Source organism: Protopterus annectens, chromosome 2.part0 (genome assembly GCF_019279795.1).
Source record: "Protopterus annectens isolate FY-2018-M chromosome 2.part0, PAN1.0, whole genome shotgun sequence".
Taxonomy (NCBI): Eukaryota; Metazoa; Chordata; order Ceratodontiformes; family Protopteridae; genus Protopterus; species Protopterus annectens.
In genome coordinates this window covers 708,503,530-708,515,641 of record NC_056728.1, presented here as the reverse complement: position 1 = coordinate 708,515,641, position 12,112 = coordinate 708,503,530, and the positions used below count along the sequence as shown (strand labels likewise).

Here is a 12,112-nt window from a genome sequence, read left to right as displayed (position 1 = left end):
GACTCCTTCAAGTCTTCCTTCTACAATGCCCCTATCGAACCGTCCGCTCTGTTTGGTTCTAAAGTGAAGGACACATTAGCCAGATGCAAGCAGGATGGGAAAACCTCGTCTGCCGTTGGCTTACGTTTTTCCAAACCTCAGCGCTTTTTCTCCAGGAACCAGAGGAGTGGAAAGATATGGCACAAAAAATCTCAAGTTCCTTTCCGTAGTGCACGTGGTGAGGATTCCCCCAGAGCCAGAAGGGGTTCCAATAATGGAAGATGCCCCTTTTGGGGCTGAGGGGGTCCCCAAAATCAGGACTCCAGGGATTCTTTCTCTGGACGACCTTATCAGTACTCCTGAAACGCTGCCCGATTGCTTTCCTCTGGAAGCAGTCGGGGCTCGTTTTTCTCTGAGCCAAGCTGCCTGGCACTCTATTACAAGTGATCAGTGGGTGCAGAGAATAATTTCGAGAGGTTATTACATCCCTCTAATCTCTTATCCAAGACCTCCAAAATGCCTTCCCGATGTTCCCCGTCAAAGGGAAGAGGCAACTTCAGAAATAAGAAAGCTGTGCCTAAAACGAGTCATCCAACAAGTCCCCCCCAGACCAGTGCGGATCCGGTTTTTACTCGAGATTCTTTTTGGTGCCAAAAAAGACCCAGGACTGGTGACCCATTTTGGATCTCAGCCAACTAAACAAATCAGTAGTTCAGACCAAATTCCACATGGTCACAATACAATCCATTCTCCCATTTCTTCGGGAGGGTGTGTGGAAGTGCTCGATAGATCTCCAGGATGCATATTACCAAAACAAAATGGACAAGCGCTCCAGGAGTCTCCTTCGCTTCCAGTTGGGAGCCAATCATTACCAATTCAGAGCCCTGCCATTCAGTCTCTCGACGGCCCCCAGAGTGTTCACAGAATGCCTAGCAGTGGTGACAGCTCATCTGAGACTTCAGGGATTCCAGGTATTTCCATATCTAGACGATTGGCTCCTCTCTGCCCCCACCAAGCCCCTACTGGTCAGGGCCCTCCGCTACACTCTAGCACTGGCGGAATTCCTAGGCATCACAATACACTGGGAAAAAATCCAACCTTCATCTCACCCAACAATTGGAATTTATAGGGCAGTATTCAATACTCAAATAAGCCAAGTCTCTTCCTCCTCACAGAATTCAGAGATTAAGGTTACAAGTACAAGTGATAATCTGTTGAAGGAAAGTGTCTGCAAGGGAAGTTCTATAGGCTCTGGGGTCCATGACAGCAGCCATCCTAATTGTACCTCTAGCAAGATTGCATACGAGACTACTGCAATGTCTCCTTTTGTTCCAGTGGATATCCAATCTCCATCCTCTGAGCTCACAGATCTTTATCACCGATTTCTGTAAACAAGATCTCCTCTGGTGGATGAGAACTGACGAAAATCTTTGGTGCGCCCCTTCCAGACTCCCCAACCCAATGCCACGGTAACCATGGACGCTTCCCTGATAGGGTGGGGGGCCACTTCCAGGGAAAGACTGTCCAAGGCACGTGGTCCAGCTTAGAGGTCAACTTGCATATCAATGTCCTGGAGTTAAGAGCGGTGCTGTTAGCGTTGCAGGCACTTCATCCGCTCCTTCTGTCAGGAACGATTGCAATCCAGTCCAACAATATGTCCGTCGTCTGGTACATAAACAAACAGGGAGGGACCAAATCCTACCCCCTATGTCGCGAGGCCATGAGAATTTGGCATTAGGCGATAGCTTCCAACCACTTTTTAATTGCAGCGCACATTCCAGGGAGCTCCAACATGATTGCGGACAGGCTGAGCAGATCTCTCAACCCAAACGTGACGGCAGAAATCTTCAGCCGTTGAGGCCAGCCTTGCTGCGATTTTTTCGTTTCCCCTTCAAACAAAAAATGCAGCAGCTACATTGCCCTCCTTCCCCCAGACGGGGATTCACCGAGAGACGCTCTGACTCATGGTTGGCCCGCGGGTCTCCTCCATGCTTATCCTCCGATACCTTTGATACCCCTGTTTCTATGGAAAGCTATCCGGTTGAGATGCAAAGTAATCCTCATTGCCCCCTTCTGGCCTCGACAAGTGTGGTTTTCCTTCGTCCAGCCTCAACTGTTACAACCTCCTTGGATCCTGGACACTGATCAGGACCTAATATCTCACCCACAAGGGCTGACGCCCCCAAATCTATCCACTCTCAAGCTGACAGCTTGGTTTCTCCACTTCCATTAGTCGCCAGGCAGGAAACCCTCTCCTCAACTGTCCACGATATTATTCTGGCCTCCCTTAAATCATCCACCAGAAAACTCTACAGAGACAAATTGAAAAGATTCACTATCTGGTCTAATAATCAAATGCACGATCCTTTTTCATCTCCTACAGCTGCTATACTTCAGTATCTTTCTGAGTTGTTTGATAATGGGGCATCAGCTTCTACTATTCAAGTCTATTTAGCAGCTATTTCCAATATCCATAATGGCTCGGATGGTGTTCCTCTTCTCTCCACCCGTCTTTGCAAGACCTTTCTCAAAGGAGTTTTTCCATAGCAAATCTCCTATCAGGCAACCTGTGGAGACATGGAATCTCTCTCTGGTTCTACAGTCTCTCTCTCTACCCCCCTTTGAGCCTGCTGCGACATGTGATCTTAAATTCATGTTATGGAAATCATTGTTTCTGGTAGTGGTCACATCAGCCAGATAGATATCTGTGTTACAAGCCTTATGCATCAAGAGCCCGTATCTCATCTTCTATAAGGACAGAGTATCCCTTCGTAATAACCCATCTTTTCTTCCCAAAGTGGTGTCCGACTTCTCTGTTAACCAGTCCATTGAGCTCCCTGCATTTTTTCCAAATTATTCCAACAAGGGAGAATACTGTCTACATTCATTGGACGTACGTAGGCAGCTATGCTTCTGCCCGGACAGGACTAAGTCCTTCCGCAAGTCGGACCAACTTTTCATTTCTTTTTCTGGTTCAAGAATGGAATGTGCTGTATCAAAAGTTACTTTATCAAAATGGCTCATAGATTGTATTACCTTTTAATACTCCCTAGCGAATGAATCTAAACCTGTTCAAATCAAAGCTCATTCAACTAGGGCCATCGCAACTTTGGTTGCTTTTCACTCCATGGCTTCCATGGATGACATTTGTGCAGCAGCCATTTGGTCTAAACCCCATACTTTCATCAAGCATTACAAATTGGATTTGGTCTCCAGGGGAAGAGCGGCCTTTAGCTCTATGGTTCTCAGGAATGTTCTTCCATAAGGGCCACCCAGGTTCTCCAAGTAGCTTGAGATTCTGTCCCATCATTGATGAATAAGAAGAAGATTGACAACTTCAGATAAAGAAGTTATGTCTTACCATAACGTTCCATCTGAGTTTTTGATGATCTTCCAGTCATCACACCCTCCCACCATTCCCCCACCAAAGACTCCTGGTGGACCTTCTGGGTCCTTCTGGTGTTTCAGGGTTTCTGTGCAGAAATGGCCTCTGTTTTCTGTTTCTTCTATATGTTGCATGCAAACTCGATCTGAGGTAACTGGGAGAAGGGCATTGTGGGTAGCAGCTTAACTCGAGAGTTTTTGGTGTATGCGAGCTTGGTATAAGGCCGACTTGGTTCCGAGGGCTCGGAAGTGAACCCATCAGTGATGACTGGAAGAAGATCAACAACTCAGATGGAACGTTATGGTAAGACATAACTTCTTTTTTTGGAGACATCTGTTAAATACCAAGTGAATTAATCAGTGTTTTTTGGAAGAGTCTGTAGCAAGAGAATGATGATTATTTGACTGATTGTCAGTACTCTGAGACTAATTGAAAGAACCCACTAAAGTGGAAAAAAGTAGTTATGTGGTGGGAGGGGTGGAAAATACCCAGCCCCCCTTAACATACAGCTGACTCCCCCCAATACACCTCTTAACTTTCTGTAACACTCCGAGGTTGCAGTACATTTTTAAGTAGGTTATTAAAGTCTGAGGGAGCGTAAGTACCATTGAAACATGTCCTGTCTATTCTTTTTCCTTTCATAATTACAGACAAAATGGCAGGTTATATCTCACTGTAGTCTCACTGGTGGTAGAGAGGGATATGATCTGAATCTGAGTAATGGCTTCGGCTTCTGATGACATGGTAGAAAGAATGGGCATGCCTGTCCTGGAAAGGGTTAGGATGCGTTAGTAATAGGCAGTGTATCTCAGCAGTCGTGGTGGAGTTTTGGATGTGATGAGAAAGACTGATTGGAGTGCATGCTGGCTGGGGATTGGGGTAGGGTCAGGGGGCATGTCTGCTCAGGGCCTAGAATGGCTGTGTTTCCTAAACTGTATCTCATTGCCTGCCCATCCATAGGTGAGGTTTAGGCACCAGCTAAAAGCCAAGTAAAATCCACAGTGAGCAGTAGTGGTGACTCTCTGGGTTTGCTCCATTACGGTGTCTATCAGTGGGTGTCCTTTGTGAGATCAGCACCCTCTGTCTAGCAAGGTATAAAAATACCGGACACTGTCTGGTTGTATATCATGGAATGAGCAGAGAACAGACTTGGGAGAGCAGCACTGCTATAGCAGAATGAAAGTGCCATAATCAGTTAAATAACAAGGTTGAATGATCAGTGCAAAAAATAAAAAAGATTATATTTCCATTTTGCTGAATTAATTGAAATGTAATGGAGGTGATTTTTCTTCAGTCAACTAAAGTAATCACACTTAAATATAGAGAGGAAGAATGGTGCTGGATTTCATATTATTGACTTCGGTAGTTTGTTTCAGTAGTAGTTTTCTTGCTGCATCTTAGTCTACAGTGGCATAAGCTGTCAGATTCATGGCCTAGAGGAATATAGCCCATGCCCTCAGATTGACTGTAATAACTCAGAATATGAAGGAGTCAGTCAGAAATGGTGGAAGTGACTAATGCTAGTTCAGCCATCCTGTGGGAGGAAGGTGGTTTTGTCTTAATGCAGTACTGATATCTGACAGTGATCAAGTGGAGCAGCAGACAGCACATGAGTCAGGGTATGCACTCAGCCTGCTAAAGCAGCACTGCAGCATAGCCAAATTCAGCAATTGTATGTAAACATGTACATGTTACTGGGCCAGCATTACATCATAGCCAAATTCAGCAACTGTATGTAAACATGTACATGTCACTGGGCCAGCATTGCACCACAGCCAAATTCAGCAACTGTGTGTAAACATGTACATGTCACTGGGCCAGCACTGCACTGTAGCCAAATTTAGTGACTGTATGTAGACATGTACATGTCACTGGGCCAGCATTGCACTGTAGCCAAATTCAGCGACTGTATACAAACATATACATGTCACTGGGCCAGCATTTTACCATAGCCAACTTCAGCAACTATATGTAAGCATGTACATGTCATGGTGCCAGCATTGCACTGTAGCCAAATTCACCAACTGCATTTAAACAACTGGAAAGACCACAGAAGTTCCTCACCAAGAAGATCACTGGCCTCAAGCAGATGCCCTATGCAGCTCGACTGAAAACTCCAGTTGGTACTCTGTTGCATACCGCCTATTCAGAGGTGATCTCTGCCTGACATACAAGGCCATGTCCAACCCAGAGTTGATGGACATGCTCCACCTAAAGAAAACCATATCCCCTCGAGCCACATGCTCCAGGGATCTAAACCTCACCACAGCAATAAATTGGACGTGCTGGAGGGATAGATTCCTGTCCCAGAGACTTCCCATGCTCTGGAACAAGATTCCAATCTACATTAGGCAGAGCTCCTTGCTATACCCCTTCAAGAGAAACCTTGACGAGTGGATGGGAAACAAAGTTTACCTCAGGGATCACTTCAATGGCTCTGCTGGACAGAGGCACAGTGAACTAATCTAAGGGGGGCGGCGAAAGCCAACACATTCCGGCTAGGCTTATAAATGCCTTCGGGCAGATAGCCTAGTACCTACCTATGAACATGTACATGTCATAGGGCCAGTGTTGTACTGTAATCAATTTCAGTACCTGCATGTAAGTGTGTACATGCCACTGTGACTGCATTGCTATGTAGCTAAATTCAGCAAATGTGTGGATACTCGTACTCATCACTGGACCAGCAATGCAGATCTTGTTTCTGTAATGCACACATCATGCCTCCAGGCAGAGAAGTTGGGGACTAAAATCCATAAGACTTAGAGGGATGACTGCCTTTCTGAAGGAAGGAGCAAATGGTCTTGTTAGTCTGTAGAAAGAAGGGTAATGGTCAGCAGAATCTCCAGTAAGAAAAAGGTCATATGTGCTGTATACAGTCACTTGAAACAAAAATTACCTCCTGTAGTAATCTGTGATAAATATCTGTGACAAATGTACTGTGCATACTTTGGCATTCTTTATTTCCTCCTTACAAGCAGTCTTAGCCCATTTATCAGAAACTTTTTAGATTCCTGTGGGTGTTCTTTTGAATACCTTTCACTAGATGCTTTTGTACTTTATTAGCAAAGGCATTTTGCTGAACTGACACTTTTGGGCAGTTAAACATGGCATTTACTGAAAAAGTAAAGTGGTAAGCACATAGGAGGAGACGGGTAAAAGCACCTTAAGGGAATTATAAAGTGCAAGTGTCACATGATTCGTTTCGGCAAAGTATTTTGATTGACTCAGCAGCATTTTGGAATGCTTCTGTATTTAAACTGTGCAGTATGTATGTAGGGTGACCAAAACATCAGACAGCAACTAGATTGCTTATAACCACTTTGAAAATGTTTTTGCACTAAAGTATTTCTATCCTTGAGTTTATTCTGGCTTTAACTGTGTTTCCTAAAACTTTCTATTTCTTAACAGGGATCTTCACTAAAGCCAGAATTCAAACGGGAACCAGTTAGTACACGAGTGAAACTGAAGATTCTTCCTCATCTGCTACGTTCCAGGCAGGCAGCAGAAATGTTTCCTACTAATATACAGGTAATGTCTGCATGCATAATGGCATTTTAATAAGGCATATTTTGGATTGCTAACTTCATCTCTGGAAACATGCTGGCAGGATAGGAGACTGACTAGGACTAGTCCAGCAGTTTGTTTTGAGGGATCTATAGTAGGTGAGTGTGGCAGATGAATGTAGAGTGGAGTTAGGTTTTGGGTTAGAGAATGCTGGGAGTAGGGCCATTACATCCAGTGCAGAGTGTCAGACATATGGGGCATGAGATGCATATCTGAGAATAAATACAAGTGGTGAGTGGTAATAAGGGAGATAGTAAAATAGCTTTAAGGATGAGAACTATTGGAATGTTATGTAAGAAATTATTAAACAGAAAAATTGTTGTAGATAATCATGGTAGAGAAGTAGGTTGTGAGAGTAGTTGAAGGAAAGATTGGAGTACTGTTGGACTTGGCAGTTCAAGTGCTTGTCTGAGGGACAGATTTATGCAGCAAGACAGAAGACCAAAAGAAGAAAAGAAAAAAAGTTCGGAAGAGAAAGAAAACAGAGTCTGAAAAAGTAGAAAGTGATGACAGTGGGGTTGTTAGGCTGAACTATGTAGAGCTGATTGGAGGTTCACTTATAAGTGGAATTAAGATGGGAAGATGAGTTGAAAGGAGGGATATGTGGTTGTCATGTTCTCACAGTATGAATGTTAAGATTATTTATCTGCTAACTGCAGGAGTAAGGTTGGACAGGAATAGTCATCAGATTTTTTATCAATGATTTACGATGCAGTGTGGATATAGTGAATATAGCCTGTTTATCCATGTAATATTTCATCACTAATTAACGGTGCAGTTGGCATGTAGTGAGGGTGAAATTATGGTCTGTTTTGAGGACTGGTGCATTAGAGGATTTGTAATTAGTAGTAGTTTGGTAGATTTATTAGGAAAAGACGTGGTTTAATATGATCTTCAAACTTTTGTTTGGGAAGAAAGCAAGTTTATATTTAGTAGTGAGTTACTGAAGTTCAAGAGAGAAATCCTTCGACATGGCACACCTCATCACAAAAGTTTTCTCATCCAGAAAAAAAGAGGTCATTGTTCCCCTCTACTCATCACTCATTAGACCCATTATAAAGTACAAACGCCCCTTTTGGTATGTACCTCACAAGACATCTGCAACAACTGGAAAGGACACAGAAATACCTCACAAAGAGGATTACCGGCCTCAAACAGATGCCCTACACAGACAGTCTCAAAAAACTCCAGCTTTACTCCGTTGCATATCGCCTACTCAGAGGTAATCTCTGCCTAACATACAAAGCTATGTCAAACCCAGAACTGTTGGACATGCTCCACTTAAAGAAGTCCCAATCCCTCTGAGCTGCATGCTCTAGGGACCTAAGCCTTGTCACCACAATAAACAGAACATGCCAGAGGGATAGATTCCTGTCCTAAAGACTTCTCATACTCTGGAATAAACTACCTATCTATATCAAACAAAGCTCCTCATTAGTACTCCAAGAAAAATCTTGATGATTGGATGGGAAATAGGAAATTCACCCCGGGGATCACTTCTGTGGCTCTGCTCGACACTGGCACAGGAAAATAATTTTCTTGGGTGTCAAAAGCCCAGGGTACCTTTTTGGCTGGGCTTGTATAGGCCCTAGGGCCGATAGCCTAGTATCTACCTATGAACCTATGTGCTGAAATTCTAAAACTTTTTTTTTTTTTTTATGCAGACTTATTTGGGAATAACTTAAGTGAAAGCTAAGTTTAAAGGTTGGAAGGTAAATGAGATTCCTGTGGTACTTGGAAAAAATGAACAGATTTTGACAAGGAAATTAGATTTGGTGGGAGTGAGTGTTAAGATGTGATGCACTAAAGTGATGGACTGTGTACTGTTTCAGTGAAAATTCAGAAGAAATACAGGTAAAATTGCAGACTTGGAAGTACAAGGCCGTGGAGTACTCTATGCAGGAGGGTTTCACTTCCTAAACTCTTTACTTAATATGCACAAAAGCTCGAGGTAGGTTAAATGTTTTTCTGAAATGGTCTTCCACTTAAGTAAGGCTTACTTAACTGTACAGTTTTTTATTAACATAGGTTTAATTCATGCCATGTAAGCTTCAAATACAATAGAACAAGTTATCTGAGGGTTGATAATGAAAAATGGATATTAAGTTGTACAGATAACACTGCTGGTTAGATGTGAAGAAAGTATGCACCAAGAAGAGACTGGAGTAGCTGGATGGTAGCTGAGGAATTAAAGCATGCTTTGGAATTTTCTAAACTCTTACTAGTGTATATGCTAGTCACTGCTGGAAAGAAAGAAAGAAAAAAAAGTGTTTCCATTTCTGCAGGAATGTTGCAAGGAGGGCTGGATTAGGACAAAGAGTAGTGGCATCCTTTTTAAGAAAGAAAGAGACTTTTTTATGAAAGTAGATGTGTGTGGAAGAGAAAGCATGATGATAAAACAGAAATACTACAGGTGATAGTGGAAAAGGTGCTGCATGCTGGATGACTGGCAGTTTTATGTATCACTAAAATAAACCATGATGGAGGGATCACTAATTTGTGTAACATGTCACCATCCTTATCTGCATAATTTTAAGCCTATTTGGGTATGCACAGCACTGCAGAGAGAGCTATTGGTCATATATTTTTTTTCCTAAGAAATGCATAGCACATCCACTATGTTTTGCCTGGAATGGACAAACCGGACGCTGCCCTGCTACCAGTGATGCAACATTTTCAGTTGTCATAGCTTTCCCAGTTAGAAAAGTTATTTTGCATGTGGTTCTTCCTCTTTTTGTGATACTGAGAAATTTCTTCAAAGAAAAAGCCATGATGAGCATTAAAGATTCTTATAGCTTTTATTGCCTGACTGCTTTCTTGGCGTGCTAAAGCATTAATGATCTGCAACATGTGTTTTAGTCTTTGCACTTGGATTAGGTTTGGACACATTTTGAGTCTTTAAACCTTTTACCTAGGGTAAAGTGCGTGTTTGGTCAGTGTTTGGTTTCTTAACAGTGTTAAGTTAAAATTATTATCCATTCGCAGTTTGGATTGAAGCAGTTCTATCATCGTAGTCTTTAAGATAGACTCAAAAGATTTTGTTACTGTTCAGTTTTTTTTTTCCTAGTACTTGACACTTGGGATACCGTATTTTGTTTAAACCATAAAAATCTCTGTAATAATGTTAAAATATGTCAGAAGGCAGTGAAAAGTTAAGATTTTGCAGTGAACCATAGTCCCTCTCTTCACTAGAAAATCACCCTAGTGAAGGTTCTACAGTTACTCACTCAGTTTTAAATGTTTTAAACATTGTTCTGCTTTTTCCAAGGCATTTATATTTCAAACAGGAGGATGCTTGTTTTTTTTTTTTTTTTTTTTTTTTTTTTGTCAATTTCAGTATTAGAAAGTTTGTAACATTAAGTTAAATGTATAACCAGAAGGCTGCAATGATGCTTTATGCACAGGATGAATAGTAGTTACCTTACCCCTACTCCCCCCTAAGTTGCATTAATTGAGGATTAAGACACAATGATATCGTACAGATTGAGCTGTATGATCAAAATTACAGTTCCTTTGGGTCAGGTAAGTGATTTTTTTTTCATTACTTAAGTGATTGCAAAATAATATCAAAAAGACTTGTCTAGCATTACCGTGAACTCACTTTCTTACTTTTAGTTCCTGCTTACCTCTTTGACAAGGGTTGACTGGCACCATTGACTTGGCTGTGAGGAGGGGGCGAACAGATTGTTTTCCTTTGGAACAGGAGCTGTGTGTGCTTGTGCTGTCCAGACCAGCTTCTACATTATGCTTATATTCTTTACGCCCCACAGAAGTTTTACAGCTCTTGATTTGGGACCAAATGATATCAGTCTTTGTGAAGGCCAGACTGCAACTCCGTGTCAACTTTGCCTTGACAGTTCACACTGCAGGCCAACATATCCAACTCATGGCCCCTGAACTTGTTCATCCTCTGGGCCCTGTCTGACCACTGGTAGTTTTGGAACTGACTCTGGCCCCCTGCTTTGTGCCTTTCAGCCAGGGTTGTTGTACCTTCGACCACCCCAAAGCTCTATCTGCCATTGGTGTCCTCTTGCTGACACTGTAGAAGCTGAGAACCACTCGGTCCCAAGAGTCCAGTGTCAGGTCTCCATTGGTACCATGTTTGGTATCTGAGTGATCAACATTCAAGGCCTTTGTTTTGAAGGTCCCTGTCCTTGCTTCAGCTTTGGACCCATTAGGGCCCGAGTGTGGATTCATTGCCGGATCTGTTCCTATTCCATTTGCCATGATACATTTTTGGCACCAAGAAGAGCTGAATCTGCATTTGCACACACTGGCACAGGACTAGTTATTTCCCCCCTTGAGACACTGGCAATATTTATCCTATTTGCTTTTTGTAGACAAGTGAACTTGTAGGCCTTTACTGGTGCGATGTGTGGTGCCCTCTTTTCACTAGAGTTCAAGTGACTCTCCTTCCAGCCCCCCCCCCCCCCCCCAGGAAGAAGTGGTGCAAGAGAAAGCAGTTAGAATTCACTTAAAGTCTTCCTCCCTTATATAGATCTTGAAAAAGGGGAAGTTCTCCCCCTACATTTGCTCTAAAAGATGCTCCCCATCAACATTATCTTCTAAGCTATGAGACCGAAGGGATCTTGGCCTGTAGAACCAGCCCTCCCCAAAGATCTGAAGTTGTCAGTCTTCATCCTGTTATCATCTGTGGGTTCGGATCTGATCCTTTGGAATCGACTCGGCCGTTACTACATCTTGTGGACTCCAGGTAACTCTTGAGCACATCCCTTACCCATAGTGCTTTAGATAGATTAACTCAGATTTTGTTTGCCGCTTTCAGCTTCAGATGTGGTTTCTCCATATTGCTCTTGAGCTTAACAGTTTAGAATCTCTTCCTATCTCTTTCAAAACTAATTAAAATCTTGTTCTTTCTTCTTTTGTATCTTCTAAGCTTTCAGCTGTTTTTTAGGCAGAAGTGTTTTCAGTTGTTCTAATCTCTCTTGCTTTTCTCCAACTACCGTTAGGTAGCTCTCTTAAAACCATTTTTGGTATCCCTTACCCTTCCCTCTTACCATTTTTTAAGTCTTCCATTACCATTGTTGGTAACTTTTCCTTTAAAAAAAATATTTTCTGTCCTTTTTTTTTGTCTAAATCTTTGTGTGTGTGTGTGTGTGTGTGTGTGTGTGTGTGTGTGTGTGTGTGTGTGTGACATTGCTGTTGTATCTTCTCAGAAGT

The 12,112-nt window shown here is 42.5% G+C and overlaps 1 protein-coding gene across 1 annotated transcript in view; it reads left to right on the top strand.

Annotated features, from left to right (window-relative positions):
• Positions 1–12,112, top strand: part of ECPAS (Ecm29 proteasome adaptor and scaffold) — a 2,158,898-nt gene that overhangs the window by 368,499 nt on the left and 1,778,287 nt on the right. The window contains exon 9 of the mRNA XM_044061033.1: positions 6,776–6,895. Within this exon, the coding sequence (XP_043916968.1) occupies positions 6,776–6,895 (120 nt within the window). The remainder of the gene's footprint in view (positions 1–6,775; positions 6,896–12,112) is intronic.